At 41.9% G+C, this 17,627-nt stretch overlaps 1 protein-coding gene across 1 annotated transcript in view; it reads left to right on the top strand.

Moving 5' to 3' along the window:
- Positions 1–17,627, top strand: part of MACF1 (microtubule actin crosslinking factor 1) — a 422,428-nt gene that overhangs the window by 261,132 nt on the left and 143,669 nt on the right. Inside the window, exons 36-43 of the mRNA XM_044668040.1 lie at positions 8,024–8,176; positions 8,715–8,948; positions 10,354–10,578; positions 12,607–13,125; positions 14,986–15,162; positions 15,396–15,519; positions 16,484–16,692; positions 17,175–17,492. Coding sequence (XP_044523975.1) covers positions 8,024–8,176; positions 8,715–8,948; positions 10,354–10,578; positions 12,607–13,125; positions 14,986–15,162; positions 15,396–15,519; positions 16,484–16,692; positions 17,175–17,492 — 1,959 coding nt within the window. The remainder of the gene's footprint in view (positions 1–8,023; positions 8,177–8,714; positions 8,949–10,353; positions 10,579–12,606; positions 13,126–14,985; positions 15,163–15,395; positions 15,520–16,483; positions 16,693–17,174; positions 17,493–17,627) is intronic.

Below are 17,627 nucleotides of genomic sequence, written 5' to 3'. Positions count from 1 at the left end.
ACCTAACTTTGAAGGGGATGTCAGGGATTACAGCCATCTTCTTTCAGAATGCATCTCATAGTGCCCCTTTTAGTCACAATCTTTGGCTCTATAAACCAAAGGGTAACCTAGGAGGTCAACTTTCATATTCTTATACTTTATTTTCCTTTGGAATTTGAGTTGTAAAAGCTTGGTCTTTTGATAGGCTCAGATTGATCAAATATTCACCTTAAACGATGAATTTCTTTAAAGCAATACACTGGGAATAGGAATAAGAAGGCTCCATTTTGTAGAGAAATCTGTCTGATATCTTAAATTTGATCCACAGGTGGACAGTATCACCAGCTTTGATTTAGAAATCAATTTTATTCAACAAATATCTATTCAACCTTGCTCATTGAGCTATATAAAACATTATTAAACAATGGAGATAAAAAGAGAAAAGCATGCTAGGTCTTGTTCTTAAAATGATTATATTCTGTTGGGGGAAGAGGACTACAGTGTAACTGCAATAAATATAGGACAGCAAAGAGCTGTAGGAATATTTAAGGAGAAAAGAGCTAGAGTTCAAAAAAGAAGTATGCCACAGAGGAAGTGGCAGAGTCATAAATTTAGAGCTAGAAGCAACTTTAGAGGCTAAATCCAATCCTAGAAAGTGAGACAAAGAATTTCAGTGATTTCCCAGGATCCTACACCTCTTGGGTGTCAGAGGCAGAATTGAAGATAGCATCTTCCTGACTCTAGGTCCAGAACCCTGGAAATTCAGGATTCTCCTGGGAGAACTGAGGAAGGGGTCATTTCACATGTAGGAAATGGCTTTTGCAGATGAATGGAAGTGAGGGTGGTGTGCTGAATCTGGGGAATAAGCCAAGAACTCAGTCTTACTGCAACAGAGGACTGTAATAAGAACAGTGTGGAAGAAGCCTGGTGATGGAGTAAATAGAGCTAAGCAGCCCAGCTTGCTTTCTCTTATCCATTAAGCTTACTCATCTCTTCTAAGCCAAAGCCTGCCATCTTCATTTCTCCTCTTCTAATCCCCCACATAGCCCTTTTTGTTGTCACTGGTACCTTCTCTTCATTCCTGCTTCCTGCTTCAAGCTTATCCTTTGCTTTTCCTTCCTAATGCTATTCTCATTAGTCTGTGTGGTTCCTTCATACTCTTCCTTTGTATTTATCCCCTGGAGCCATGTGGAGTTCATTTTCCTTTCTCTCACACAGGTCCTAGATAGAGAGCTAAGGGATTTGTCTACTTTGGTGAATCATGAGCTGCAATGTGTTCATCAGATTGTGGCCACTCAGCCCCAGGAAGTCCCTGCTCAGTTGCTGAAGGCCCTAGAGAAAGATGCTAAAAATCTTCAAAAGTCTTTCAGCTCCGTGAGTGACACATGGGCTTCCAGATTGCTTAGCCTTCAGAACAGTGTGGATATGGAAAAGGTAGAGTTATTCTTCACAGGAAAAAGGCAGACCCATATAGGTTGGGCAGGATTGGGGATTATCATTATAATTCTCTAACACTGGTTTTTTTCTAGACTAAAATCTTGAACCAATACGAAGTGCTACAGGGCAAACTTCAAGAATTAGGGGTCTGGACTAATGAAACCAGTCATTCTCTGTACAACATGGAGCATATCAGCGAATCAGATGCCGCAAACTTGAATAACCATCTCCAGGAATATGAGGTATCACTTGACTTTCAGTTACTCATGCACTTAAGTCTCCCTTAGGTTTTTTATTTTTTTCTCTTTCTATTAAGAACTACTATTGCGAACAGTACAGTGTGGGGGAAGGAGAATTTGAGACATGGAGTCAAGAGATATGGACTCTAACCCAACCTTCATCTCCTATCGGCTATGACACTTTGTTTTGTCTTTCTGTTTTGGATCAATACTGTGTATTGGTTCCAAGGCAGAAGAGTAAATAAGGGCTAGGCATGGGGGGGTTAAGGTTCATACAAGTTCACACAGCTAGGAAGTATCTGAGGTCAAATTCGAACTCAGGACCTCCTGTCTTTAGACCTGGCTCTCAATCCACTTAGTTAACCTAGCTGCCTCCAGCTAGATTATCACTTTGGATAAGTCATTTCATCTTTCTGAGCCTCAATATTCTCATCTCTAAATAGAAAATAATAATACTTGAACTGTCTCTCTTACAGTACTTAATACAGTACGTGGCACATAGTAGGTGCTCAGTGAAAGCTTGTTGAGTAACTGATATGATAACAGGGATGTTGTGAAGATCTGTTACAAATAAAAATTAATCTTGGATTCTTATTATTAGATTTATAAGCATTTATTAATAACACAAAAGGAAGCGAGAAATAGGGTTTCAGCCTCTCTAACTTAAGGTTGAATCAAGTCCCAGCTCCCAGCCCAAATTCCCTCCACACTGCCACTTGCCAGAGAGTGCAAGATTTATGAGATAAGTACTCAGAGAGAGAGTTAGTTCAGAGACAAGTCTGGAAGCAAATAGAGCAACTCTGGACTCTGCTTCCCGCTATCCTTAATGTGGCCAATGGCTTTCAAACATCATGCTCTCTGCCCTGGCCTCTGTGGTGGCAGTACATGCCCAGGCCTGCGTGACTGATTTCCTACATTGAGTCACTTGAGTGTATGGGATCAAAGCTGGGATTGAGGTCCCCTAAATATTTACCTCCAAAATCAGTAAGAAAAAAAAACTAAAAGCACTATGATAGGATGTAGTTGTTATGGAGTTACTATGTGACAGGCATTATGCTAAGCCATGGGAGTACAGATATGAGCAGCAAAGATAAAGTCCCTTCCCTCAAGGAGCTGACATTCTAATGGGAGAAGCTAGAAAAGGAGATGAGGTAGGGTGGGGTACCCAGACCCACCTTGACTGGGCTCTTTTGTAAACCCAATGGTGCTATGGAATTGTGAGCTATTATTATTAAAATGAAATTTTACATTTGACTTTCATAGAATGAGAACACTTGGGGTGACTTTTCATTTCAGATATGATATCAGGCTGCTTCATTTTTCTATTTAAATATAATTAAGCATGTGGAAATTTACAAATACCATTCCTTTGGGATCAGACTGGGTGTTATCACCCAAGCAGAGTATATGGATCCACTCACTGCTTTGGTTCTCTGGTACAGTGATATACCTGATGCAGAAGTGTTCACTCTGATTCCTGAACTCTGCTTTTCTTGATCTTCATTACATTTTTGGAGGCCTTACAGAGAAATATATAGGGCCTGTGCTCATTGGAGGAGCTCAGTTAAATATCTTTGGAGCTGGCAATTTGGGAAGTGACAGCTATCATCTTTGACCCCTCTCCCCTGCAGTCAGGGAATGAGACGTGTTGCATGGGAAGTCAGTGCAATGTATATAGCAGCAACACTAATGACTATGGGGTGGAGTGGAAACAGCCCTGAACTTGGGGCTCAGATACCTGCCTTTTAACCCTGAATCTGCCACTGGTTTATTTATAACCTTGGTCAAGTCAGTCCTCCTATCAAGAGCTGGTCTCTACCTGAATACTTCTCTTTCACTACCCCAGAACCAAATTCCTTTCCCTGATGACATCTTTCCTATGTGGGTTGTCTTCCCTTGTTAGCATGCAAATTCCCTGAGGGCTAAGACTGACTCTTTTTGTAACCTTTGGTTCCCAACCCTGGGCTCTGGGCCTTGTACATAATACATGTTTAATAATGCTTTTTTATTCATTCATTTGAATTTTAAAAGTAAATAGTCATTGTGGTGGGGGGAGTTGCATTCCAAAGCCAAACAGAAATGGCCCTTTTGGAATCTTGAATGTTTGAGATTTAGGTGCTCACTCATTTAACTTGTTTGGGTATCAAAGTCCAAGTAAGGCAATTTCTAGTTCCCTTTAAGGAGCCTAGAGGAGATGGAATTGGGAGGCTCTTGGGGCTAGTTGTGCTCAAAATAGCAGAGAAAGAAGCTTCTCTCTGCTTAGTTTAACTGGGATATTTCTTCTGAAAAAGGAGTCAGCATAGCTATTCATGTGAGGGCAATAAAGGTGAGGTTCATTTCTTTTTTTTTTTTAATCCTTAAAATTGTATTTATTCAATTAATTTGGTTGAAATATTTTCCCATAGTTACATGCTTCATGTTTTTTTCTCTCCCCTCCTCCTTGCCTCCTTCCAGAGCTGATTAGCAATTCCACTGGGTTTTATATTCATCATTGTTCAAAACCTATTTCCATATTATTAATATTTACAATAGTGATCATTTAAAGTCAAAATCCCCAATCATATCCCCATCAACTCATGTGATCAAGCAGTTGTTTTTCTTCTGTGTTTCTACTTCCACAGTTCTTTCTCTGGATGTGGATAGCGTTCTTTCTCATAAGTCCCTCAGAATTGTCCTGAGTCTTTGCATTGCTGCTAGTAGAGAAGTTCATTACATTCAATTGTGCCATAATGTATCAGTCTCTGTGTACAGTGTTCTCTCCTTGTTCTGCTCCTTTCAGTCTGTATTAATTCTTGGCAGTCTTTCTAGTTCACAGGGAATTTGGTGAGATTCATTTCTAATTTGTCTTTCTCTCAAATTTTTTTAGGCCTTGAAACAGCCCTTCTCTGAGAGAAGGTCTCAGCTGGACATTCTTGCTTTGGATATTCAGTATTTCATCTCAGAGCACGCCCAGGACTTGTCCCCTCAGCAAAGTCGGAAGCTGCTGAGGCTTCTGAATGAGCTGCAGAAGGCCTTCCATGAGCTGTCGGTACATGCTATATCCCAAAAGGATGCTCTCCAGGGCCGTCTTCAGCAAGCAGTGCAAGCTGTCCAGGTCCAGGTCAGGCCTTCAGAGAGGCTTTCTCTTTTTAGACTCCCTGGTCACCACTCCTGGCCTGTACTCAGGGACTTGGAATATCTGCAATTTATTAGTGGCCACCTCTGTTCTCTCAAAGAGTGGTTAGGAAAATTTCACCAGTTAGGACTAGCCATTTCCTAGTCCCTTTCTTTAATAAAGCAATAATAGAACAGTGAGATGATATAGTCCAGTGATGGGCAAACTTTTTAAAGAGGGGGCCAAAGGAAAGAAAATGCTCATCTGTCAGTCTGTTCCTAAGGCAACTTTCGAAATTTCAGTGTATTGTATCCTACTCAGTGTATTCGTCAGATTAGGAAAAATGTCATGGGGCCAGATAAAACATTTCAGGGGGCCACATCTGCCCCATGGGCCGTAGTTTACCCATCACTGGTATAGTAGATAGAGAACTGGACTTGGAATCAGGAATGTTGGATTCCAATGCCTGCTTAGAGACTCACTGGCTCTGTGAAGGATAGCAGTCACCCTCTCTGCATGTCAGTTTCCTCATCTATTAAATAGGGATAATAATAACCTTTAACTCCTACGGTGGTTGGGAGGATCAAATAAGATAATATTTATAGGGCCGTTTGCAAGCCTGACAGTGCTCTAGAAATGCAAGCTGTCATAGTAGTCTTCTAAGGATGACAAGTGAATGATAATTTCCACTCAATTAAAAATTTTTTTAGGGTTTCCAGAGGGCTCTCCTCACAGCAACACTGTGAGGCCATGTGTGCCAGGGTTATTGTCTCCATTTGATTACTGGGGTACCTGAAACTCCATTTCTGAGAAGTGACTTGTTGACAGTTGCACACCTTGCAAGTAGTAGAGCCAGAATTCAAGGATCTTGGTTTTGCTTTGTGGTTGACATTCATATAAGACTTTAAGGTTTCCTGCATGCAGGATAACCATTAAATCACATGTTCCTTACAACATCCCTGGGAAGGAGTGAAGCAAAGATGAGGAACCTACATGACATAGTGGTAGTCTTGTGTCTCCCAAGTTGCATTAATCAAATGCTTGCTAAGGACCTAGGTGCCATGCTATGCCTTGGGAATACAAACAGAAAGATAGTCCCTGTCCTCAAACAGCTTCTATTCTAGCAAGGAAAGACAACATATGAAAGGGAGCTGAGAAAGGCAGAAAGTGATGAACAAACACAGATATCTGACATGAGAGCACAAGAAAGAATGTCAGAAAGGCTACCCAGAGGGCATAGAGGGCTGGGTGCCCTCCTTAGGTGGAGCTTCTGGGAGGAGCCAGCTCGCCTAATCAAGAGGCTGAGGGGCAGAAGAGGGGAATCCAGAGCTGGAAAGACTCAAGTATAGTATTCTAACCATGATACCATTCTGCCTCATAAGCTTGTCCCTGTGGCACTTTGCTTTTTTATAAAACAAACAAAAAACCTCCAGATTTATACAGCTTCACTTTTTATTATTCTCATCTTGTTTTATTACTCAACACCCTTGTTGATAATATCATATTAAAAATAATGTACATAATGATCTCAAAGTGATGGAGATGATTTTTTTTCTTATTCTATATTACCTCAGCTTTGAGAAGACAAGTTGTAGAAAGAGCATTAGATTTGGGACAAGCACCCCCAAGTTCAAGCTTTACCTTTAGGTCCTGGCCATATAAATATCCTCCCTGATCCTCAAATTCATGACCTGCAGTTGAGGCTAATAATATATCATTACCTCACTTAAAGTGTTGTTTCAAGGATCAAATCAGTTAATGTATGTATAAAGCACTGTGCAAGTATAAAATGCTATATCTATGTCAATTATAATTTAACAATGAGGTGGCTTGGAAGTTACTTAACCTTTCAGGGCCTCAGGATACAGTTTATAAATTGGGACCTAAACCATAGGTACTACCTATCTCTGTTGTGAGAAGCACTTAGAAAAGATCGGAATACGTCTATGTCTCCTCCAGTTGTGCCTTTGAATCGGCTATGTTTGAGAGGGCAATTGAGCACTGACCAAAGAAAAGCCTTAAATAATGCAATGTGATCATCTAGCCTTCCCAATCTGGAAGTTTGCTGCAACTTCACTAAGGCCCTGGCTTAGCGCTACACAAACCAAGTCCAGTGCATTTATTCGCATCTGTGAGTAAATAATGAGGCAACACTGGCCATGGCCGTGAAATGTGAGGCCCCCCAGTGACAGGGCCCCAGCCTGAGAACACCACTGAATCACAATGGGTAGCATAGCTGCATGTGGATATTCTCACCATTAATCCCACAATCTGTTAACCTTGAACCCTTTAAGAAATGCTATGCCTTCCTCTTTATCTACCTGTGTGTGTGTGTGTGTGTGTGTTAACCTGTTTGCTTTGCTTTTTTCAGATTCAGGCTGCTCCCATCCTAACCCATGAAGATCCCTCTTTGCAGCTGAAGAGCTCTTAGGAGCTCTCCTCCAGAATCCTTATGTTGTTTGTCTTAAAAGGAGGGAGAGAGGAAGGGGGCCAAGCGAGGCACCTCTTTCTGAGTGTAGGTGCCAGAGCACCAACATGAGGTAGACACTGGTGAGAAGAGGATGTTCAGTTCAGGATTGTTTTTTAATTGGAAAAAAAAGAAAGAAAAAGATGGTCAGAGACACACATCATGCTCAATCCCTCCTCTGTCTGGTGCTTTTTTGTCATGCAGCAAAGATGGGGCTTAGAGGTGGACCAGTCACAGAAGCATACTCCTCTGGCCAGGGACCTCTCTAAACCTCTCAGTCTGTGTGATTCACTAGGGATAACTGGGCAACTGGTCACTGTGTAAAACTTAGTGCTGGAGAATTTCCAGCCTTTTGTCCATTTTCTTAATATTTGTCAAATTCAAAAAAATAGGCAAGAAAAATGAAAGCACATAAAACTGAAATCCATTGGTTTAGGAACTCAGGTCTCTAATGAAAGAAAATCTTGAAAATATTAGGTCATCCTTATCATATGTGAAATTAAATATCTAAGGGCCTTTATTCCTATTCACTGTGGCTAATGGAGAATTGGTTGTATTAAGCGGCCTGGGGAAAGTGATAATAGACCACATTGATCTTATTGGTGTCCTCATCACACAGGCTCTGAAACTCTGACTGGGAGGCCAGAAGAGCTTTCCAAGTATGGTTCTGTGCTTGTCCTATATCACCTCACCAACTCACTTTGCAGTATAACTCTCCAACTTTGCATTACAAGGTCTTGACCTTTATTTGGGCCCCCTCATGGGGGAGGTGCTAACTGTTTTTTAATACCTTTGCATTCTAACCAGACAATACAGGAGCAGAAGAACACATGCCACCAGAAGCTAGAAGACCTTTGTACCTGGGTAAGCCAAGCTGAGCAGGCTTTGACAGGTCACCATGTTAGAGGTGGCAGCCCTGAGGACCTCTCCACTCTGCAGCAAAAGCAAGACTCTGTGAAGGTCAGTATTGGGACAAAGACATGGACATTATCCCCCAGAAGCAGGCCCTTACCTAACTGCAAAAATACCATTTTTATTCAGTTCTGTTGTCTTCTCATAGGTTAGCACTCAGACTCAGCAATAGGAAATTTAAAGTCACAGACTGCTTTCTACCCCCCAGCATGCACCTGAGTTGTGTTCCCTTATAATCTAGTATGTATTCAAAGAATGAAGAGTTATTTTAAAAATTCTTTTCAACATAGAAGGGTAAATCTATTCTATATGTATCTTTTATATGAATTCTAAAATCACCTTGTGATGGCTTCTGATTTATCTGTGTCCATGATTCCCTCTGTTTGCATGGATAACTGATAATTGATTAATACCATAGTTTGTGTACCACTTGTAAGGTTCCTAGTTTACCAGTATTGAGAGCAATTCTCTTAAAACATTCATATTGTTCCCTAATTTGATAACTTTTTCATGTCTACTCTTCACATTACGATACTTAATGATCCTGAGATTGATAACTCTTCTCCCCCTGTTTTCACATATTAAGGATCTACAGAAGGATATCCAGAACCATGCCATCTCCTTTGCCAACATCATCAAAGACGCTGAGGGATTCCTGGAGGAGAATCAGACCAAACTAAACCCCCATGAGTTGAGTAGCCTAAGGGAAAAACTGCTCCAGGCCAAAGAACAGTCAAAGGCATTACAGGAGCGGACACATATGGCCAAAAAGGAACTAGAGGAGGCAGTCACTGCAGCCTTACAGCAGGAATCTGAAAAGGTAGTGAAGTGGAAGACTTGTCCTGGACTACAGCTGGGTTACCATCTTAAGTCCCGACAAGCCCTTTCCCCCCCATGACACCCCCCAAATCCTGAGTAAGGAATTCCAGGCAAGAATGGTCATGAAATGTGTATTTCAAAAAGAATCAATAATTTCTGACCATATTTCATTGTGGAAAATTGAGAGAACTAAATAAAATAGAATGGAATAAACCCAGTAGCTCCATGAGTCAATTTGGAAAGTCAAGGGAAACAGTTAAAATTGCAGGCATACTTGGAACATAGACAGTATTCTAACTAAGAATAGGAAATTTTAGAAGTTTGAAAGTCATCATCTTTTATTACATTCAGTGTGCTAGCATAGCCTTCCTCTAGTTTCAGCAGCTAAAGAAAGATATGGAGAATTTTGAGAAGAGTAATAGCATTAACTAATTGACTATGAGAAAGATTTTTAAAATTTTATCAGCATGAGGAACTCCCAGTGTGGGAACTTCCTTCACCAAGACAAATCACAGCCTGAATGATGCATGGTAAATGAGTCCCAGGGTATTGCCTAAGGTACATAGAGCTGAAATGACTTATCCTAAGTAAGTGTCAGGAGCAAGATTTGAACTTTTTGACTTTAAGTCCAGTCTACTGTACCATAGTAAGAGATACCTTAGCATAGTGAATGGAGTGCTGAAATGGAAGATAAAAAGATAAATGGATTCCAATTCTACCTCAGGCACTTTATATCTTTGACTGGGGCAAGTCTCTTAGTCCCTCTCAATCTCCTCATTTGTCAAATGGAAGAAAATCATATGTGTAGCATTTGCCTCACAGAGTTGTTTTGAAGTTCATAATTAATAACTCATGTGTATAATGCTTTACCAGCTTTAAATATCAAAAACAACTAAAGAAATGGAAAGTAAGAACTTGGGAAAAGTTTGAGAACTAACTACTTCGAAAGAGAAGGGTACAAGAAGAAACCCTAGAAATTTAGTTTGGATTATAAAGAACATTGTGTCAGATTGGAATGAGGGTGTCTACTTTTCTGTCTGAGTCAGCTTACTGGCTTGTGTCTAACATGAGTGCAATGTGACCCTGCTAGAAGGAGTGACTGAGTGATCTCCTAAAGTCCCTCCCAACTATAGGATTTGGTCTAAGATCACTTTTGTTGCTTAGCTTTAGATAGTATATGGGAGGAATCAAAATATCTAGAGCATGAGTTTGCAATAGTTGTTTTTCAGTGGACTTAGGTCATGGTAACATTTTGGCTTTTCTGTGCAAAAACTTCACATACACAGATTTTTTGAAACTCTAACCTCTTGTCTGAAGCCCAGCTTTATCTATGTGTTGTAATAAGTGACTTCAGTCCTTCTGATCTACAGTAGTCCTTTCTACTGATCTACCACTGTTATTTTCAGACTAAAGCTGCCAAAGAACTTGAGGAGAACAAGAGTAAAATTGATGCCCTTCTGGATTGGGTGGCATCCTTGGAATCCACAAGTGGATTGCCCAAGTCTAGCTTTCCAAAATTAGAAGACTCCCCAGGAGGGAGTTTGGGGAATGGAATCATGGATACCATCGATGGCTATAGTGAAATGAGCCAAGCTCCAGAGAAGCTGGATCAGCTGTATGAAGGTGCAAAGGTGAGCATCTTCATTCATGCTCATTGACCCAGATAAGACCTTGCCTGGACCTTGGCTTCCTCTTTGACTGGTTGGTATATGGAGGAAAATGGCTTTCAGGTCTGGGGAACTGACAGTATTATCCATAGGGTTGTTTATGAAGGTTCCCAAGCCCTTGAAGGAATTATCTTTTAGATCAGGAGAAACTGCATGGCACATTCTCAAGAGCTCAAGTTTGTCTGTGATGGCATGGGCCAAGAATTTATTAAGCACCTCATATATGAACATTATAATGGTAGGCCTTAGGGCTACAAAGACACAAAGAAGTTCCTGCTCCATCCTGCTGTGGCAACAATACAGGTATATCCAAAATCAATGCAAATTAATTTGGGGAGGAAGAGAGCACAATCAATCGCAGGGGTGTGGATAGCAGGATTTTCAGTAAGTAGCTCACCTATTTAGGGAGCTATCCATAGGTCAACTGGTGATAGGGCTAGGCTAGGAATAGATGCCTACAAACTTGATTCAGCTGCACTTAAAAACTATTTATTATTGATGTGATTTTGGAGACTTCTCTTAACCTACCTGGAACTCGGTTTCTTTTGTCAGTGGCCAAATATCTGCCTTATGACAGTGTTGTAAGGATCAGATGATGTAATGTATTGGAAGAATTCAGCCTAAGAGCTTATTAAACCAGTGATGACAAACCTTTTAGAGACAGAGTGCCAGCCCCTGCAACCACCCAAAAAAAGTGCCTCTGCCAGACACCTTGTACTGTGCCTTTCCCCACCACTGAGTGGAGGGTGTGCCTTGCCCCCTTTACGCCACACAGGAGGGAGGAAGTGCTCCCATTCGGCTGCTGGGCGGAGGGGTGGGTGAAGTGAGGAATGTACTCAGTGAGTGTAGAGAAAGGAAGGGAAGTGGCCCAAGTACTCCACTTCTCTTCAAGTCTGCCACCTATAAGCTGCCCATCTTACCTCCTCCCATTGGCTGCTGGGCAGAGAGGTGGGGGATATGAAAAAATGTCATCAGGTGAGGTAGATAGGGGGAAGGGAGCAGCTCTGCCCAAGTCTCTCTGCCTTTCTAGTAACAAACTGAGGGAGCTGGGGCGGGGATGGGGGCATGGGGTGGGGGGGAGTTTGGGGTGAAGCAGACTTGCCCATAGAGAATGCTTTGTGTGCCATAGGTTCACCATCACTAGATTAGACCTTGCTGCCCTGTGGTTATAGTCAACAGCCAAGGATCTCGATAATTCAGTTCTCTTCTCTCCACCCCCACCCCCCTTTTACCACCACTATCTACTTGGAACAACAGACAGGCAAGGAAATACAAAGCCAATAATTGTGATGATCTACTCATCACTTTTAAAGTTCAAACTGACACCAGTGTTCCCAAAATGCAGCCCCCTTTTCTTAGAAACACCATTCAAACATAAGGTGGCAGTATTCTGCCTGGAAAAGAAATGGAAAATCTGATCCCAAGCAGTTTGAAGAATGTCCATATAATCCCATTGGATCAAACTTAATAAAATTCTTGTAGATTAAAAAGACAAAGTTGGAGTATCAGGCTTGGCAGCAAGTGGCCTGAGTTTTCATCCTGGCCCAGATACTCAACCAACTGTGTGACCTTGGCTGGTCACCTTACCTCAATGAGCCTTGTGTGTTTCATCTAAAAACCAGAAATAGGGGCAGCTGAGTAGCTCAGTGGATTGAGAACCAGGCCTAGAGATGGGAGGTCCTAGATTCAAATCTGGCCTCAGACACTTCCCAGCTGTGTGACCCTGGGCAAGTCACTTGACCCCCATTGCCTACCCTTACCACTCTTCTGCCTTGGAGCCAATACACAGTATTGACTCCAAGATGGAAGGTGGTATGAGTTTTAAAAAAAAAAAAATTTTTTTTTAAAACCAAAAAAACAGAAATAGTCATTTGTATGACTTCCTTAACAAGATTGTTTGGAAAGTGCTATTTAAACTTTAAAGTGTAATATAAGTGTGAGTTTTTGTCATCCCCTTCTAATCATCCTTTTGGTTTGGGGTTTTTTCCCCAGGCCCGTCACCAGGAACTGCTGTCCCAACAGCAAGATTTTATCCTGGCCACTCAGGCAGCTCAGGCATTTTTGGATAAATACAGCCACAGCCTGGCCCCAGAGGAGCAGCAGAAGCTCCAACAGAAGCTTGGAGACTTGAGGGAACAGTACTCTGCCTCCTTGGCCCGGGCAGAAACAGAGCTGAAGCAGATGCAGGCCTTGCGGGATGAGTTACAGAAGTTCCTTCGAGATCACAGGGAGTTTGAAGACTGGCTACAGCAGGCAGAACAGGAGCTAGAGAGTGTGCACAAGGGGGGTGGTGACCCCGCAGCCCTCCAGTCCCTGCTGCTGAGGCAGAGGAGCTTCTCTGAGGATGTCATTTCCCACAAAGGAGACTTACGGTTTGTGACCATGTCTGGACAGAAGGTCTTGGACACCGAAAACAGCTCCAGAGGAGGCACAGAACCCTCAGCAACCAGGCATTTAGTGACCTCTAAGCTGGATGATGCAACTCAAAGATATACAGCCCTTCACTCAAAGGTAACCCAGGAGTCAGCAAACTTATCAAGCTTTCTCATCCCTGTTCATGGTCCCCACAGCATAAAATAGGAGTCACTGATTCCTGTGCTGCTATTCTTAAGTAGATTTTTCAGGGACTGGAGCTAGTTACTGAGCATGGGGCCCTGGTCCTAGGTATTATGACTATTCATTCAGCAGACATTAAGTGCATACTATATACACAACACAATTTCTGGGGAAATTACAGACAGTTTATATTATAGCTTAGTCCATGAATTCATGGTAAGATGTATTAAGAGAATATGATACCAGCCAGCACAGGGCCAAATCAGGAAGGCCTGGGTTCAGATCTTGCTTCTGACCTGGTTTGGTGCTTTGTGACCCTGAATAAGTCACTTAACCTCTCAGTACCTATAGGCAGTGCAGAAGAGTTACATATCTGCTTTGTTTAGAGGGAGTTCCCTCCCCCAGGAATTCCTGGAGTGGCATACACCTGTGAAACCCCAGATCTAAATCCATCCCCAATTATATGATGAAGTATCAGGGTGAGGGAATCTGAGTGGAGCAACTGGCAAGCTGGGAGAAGCAGGGAAGAGGTAAGAACTGAACAGACAAGACATAGGAAAGTATTTTTAATTAAGTTTTAATTTTTTCTGTTAAATCTATTTTCTCTCATTCTCATTCTCGATTGAAAAAGAAAATGCTAAAAGAAGCAAAATCTTTAAAACTTCATGATTAAACAAAACAAATTTCATTATTGGTGGTATCCAAAAGATATATGGTTCATTTTGTGCACCCTCAACCCATTACCTTTTTCAAGATGTGGGTAGCATGCTTCTTCATGAGTGGTCATTGCATTAACCAGAGTTCTTACAGCTTTCAAAAAGCTGTTTGTTTTACTGTTTTCATTGTCTTAAGTTATTTTCCAGGTTCTGCTCATTTCACTCTGTATCAATTCATACAAGGCTCTCCAGGTTTCTCTGAAATCATCTCTTCATCATTTATTATGGCATATCCTATCTTTTTGGGGATATAGGCCCATAGTATCTTTGAAAAATACACAGAGGTCATGTATAGTTTAATAAATTGCTTTCCAGAACAATTTTTCTAATTCACAGCTACACCATTAGGGTCCTGATGGGCCTGTTTTTCTGCAGCCCCTCCAGCATTTGTCATTTTCCTTTTTTATCTGTCTTTCCAGTCTCTTGGGTGAAGTGCCACCTTAGATATGCTTTAATTTGCATTTCTCTAGTTGTGATTTGGAGCAGTTTCATAGAGCCATCATTAGCTTGAGTTTTTCCTTTAAAAACTGCCTGTTCATATCCTTTAACCATATATGAATAGAGGAATAGTTTGCAGTCAGTATGTACACATCAAGTACTGTTTAAATGGAGGCTGCTGGACCGGGTTCTGAATCCACAGAGTCCTAGAGTTAGCTAAAATGTGCTCTTCTTATCAATAAATGCTTGGCCACTTTCATTCATTAAATGGCTATGTCCTGATCATTTACTGCTTTTCAGACCCAAAACACTGTGGCTCACATAAAGAACAAAATAGGACCTTTATCCTCAGGAAGTGTGTCGAACAGATAAGCTAGGTAGAAATGAAGATAATTATGAGTAGAATATACCAAGTAGCACTGAGGAAATGTGATGTGAACCCCAGAGATCATTTTTGATTGGATGTAAAAGAAGGCTTGTGAATGAGGTAGCAGTTGAGCAGTCCCTTTCAGAATAAGTCACTTTTCAGCAGAGGTAAAGGAACAGGGATGTCTGGGAAGGGAAAGCAATTTTCAGGAGGGAAAAAAAAAAAACTACCTGAAGCATTGGGGGCAGCCCAGACCCATCCTCACTCTGTTTTCTCCCCTTCTTCTTGAAACAGTGCAACAAACTAGGTTCTCACCTGAACATGCTTCTGGAGCACTCTCAACAATTCCAGAGCAGTGCAGATGGTCTTCAGGCCTGGATACAGGAATGTGAGAGCAAGGTGAACCAGCTTCTATTAGATCCTGTGGCTTCTGACCCCACAGTCCTTCAGCAGCAGCTTGCAAACACAAAGGTAAAATAAATCAGCAAATAAACCTAAACCTGATGCCAAGATACTCTTACCATCTCGTGACTTAGAAATGGCTACAGAAGGGAAATTGGAAAAAGAGGGATTGAAACAAGACCAGAATGCCAAAGGCCCTCTTCTAGAGGGTACATCTGGGGGTAGTTTACTGACTTTAGAGTCCCCAGAACCAGCCATGATCACTAACCCTCTTGGTCTTTGTTTTGCTCTTGGATTAACAGCAGTTACAAGGAGATGTGGCTGAGCATCAGGTACCTGTAGAAAAACTCCAGAAAGCAGCAGGAGCACTCCTGGAGATGGAGGGTGAGCCAGCTCCTGATCCCCAGCATATCCAAGAAACCACAGGTATGGAGCCAGACCAGGTGGTACCCAGGGGACAAGGGTCAAGAGGCACTAAAGAGGATATCATTTCCAAGAAGGCAGCCATTTGGTGAGGGAAGATGTGAAGGCCTCACCTTTCCAGTGCTCACTTAACATCGTCTGATCCCAAAGCTCATACAAAGCAGATTTGACCCTGATCAGACTTTGACAGGTTCCTCAAAGTGGAAAGGCATCTTATATGTTATATTTTCTGGCCCCATATGAGAACCCCAGCACTCTCTGGGGTCTAAGAGAGGCACATGAATTTTTTTTTTTAAACCCTCACCTTCTGCGATGGGGGTTAAGTGACTTGCCCAGGGTCACACAGCTAGGAAGTATCTGAGGCCAGGTTTGAACCCAGGACCTTCCATTTCCAAGCCTGACTCTCAATCTACTGAGCCACCTAGCTGCCCCAAATATGTGAATTTCCCAAAGAAACACAAGTAGCAGAGCTAGGAATTGAACTGGGGGGACCTCTGAATCCAAAAGAATGATGTGCTGTGCTAATAGTCTGGGATTGGGATTATGCCTAACTAAAGTTGTCTGTTGGTCCAAGGGCTTTGTCAGAGCAGGGTTAAGTTTCTCTCAAAAGTTGCTTGATGCAGATATATTTATCAGGGACCAGAAGAAATACTATAGAGAAAATCTGGTTGGCAGAGGAAGAAAGGCACCTAAGATCTTTAAGGGAAACTTCATTGATGTCCTTTCTGGTTTTGGAGGGGAAAGGATGGTTTGGGGTTCTCATGTTTATGTCATAATTATGTCATTTCCTTCCCTTTTGGATTCTCTTGACAACTTTGTCTAATGGATTTGATAGTATTTATAGTCAAACAACTTACTTTTTGGGAACTTCTCCAAGTAGAAATCTCCCAAACTATCTTTTTCTCGATATTCTTTTTGAAGGTTAATGATGATGTACCTGGAAAATCATTCCCTTTGAATCTTGCAGATTCCATCTTGGGCCATTTTCAGAGCCTTTCTGGGAGGCTAGAAGAGCGTGCTGATCTATTACAAAAGGCAGTCGCCCAGTCACAAAGTGTCCAGCAAGGGCTGGAGAACCTGCTGCAGTCCATCAGTGAGGTAGAGAAAAGCCTGGAGGGAGAGCAGGTGGCATCATTGACTTCAACAGCTATCCAGGAAGCCTTGGCTGTCAATATGGTGAGAGATGTGTGGGCAGAAAAGTGAACAATTCTGAAATAAATAATGACATCATTTAGATGACTTTAAAGTGTTTCCCAAAGAAACTGACTGAAATATCATATTTGTAATATATATGTCACATTTATATAGCATATACTAAGTGCCAGGCACTATGCTAAACACCTTACAAATATTGTCTCATCTTAATTTTCACAACAGCCCTGAGAAGTTGAGAGTTATTAGTATCTCCATTTTACCATTGAAGAAACTGAGGCACACACACATGCACACATAGGGTAGCAATTTCTAAATTGGTTTGGCCTTAGGAAGAGAAGAGTGTATTATTGTTGTTGTGGTGAGAGACCCAGTGGAGGGTTGAGGGCAGGAAGTAGGAGCGCTGAAAATGCTGTGGAAATATTTTCTGTGAATTATTTGGTAGGTAGTGTTGGTTAGCTTTCCTGAGGTGAATAGACTTTAAAACCAAATATTTTTAATGGCAGAAACTGAAGCAGGACATTGTCCGGCAGAAGAGCAGCTTGGAGGCTACCCGTGAAATGGTGACTCAATTCATGGAGACAGCTGATGGTGCCACAGCCATGGGGCTTCAGGGCAAGCTGGCTAAAGTAAGTGAGCATTTCAGCCAGCTGTGTCAAAGGCAGCAGGAGAAAGAGAGCTCCCTGAAGAAGCTCTTGCCACAGGTGGAGATGTTTGAGCATATCTCAGAGAAGCTCCAGCAGTTTTTGGACAGCCGAGCCCGGATGCTGGCCTCTGGGAACCAACCTGATAGAGATATTGCTCAGTTCTCCCAGCAGATTCAGGTGAGGATAACAATGAAAACAGTGTAAGGGATTTATACAAGGGAAATAGGAACCCTGACTTTAGCTGATTAAAGAGCCCTTGATTGATTGTATCCTCTTTTCAGCCTGTGGTTGACCCTGCCAGCTTGACTTTTT

Source organism: Gracilinanus agilis, chromosome 3 (genome assembly GCF_016433145.1).
Source record: "Gracilinanus agilis isolate LMUSP501 chromosome 3, AgileGrace, whole genome shotgun sequence".
NCBI lineage: Eukaryota > Metazoa > Chordata > Mammalia > Didelphimorphia > Didelphidae > Gracilinanus > Gracilinanus agilis.
The sequence above is the reverse complement of the archived record's forward strand: the minus strand, read 5'-3'. Positions and strand labels throughout refer to the sequence as shown.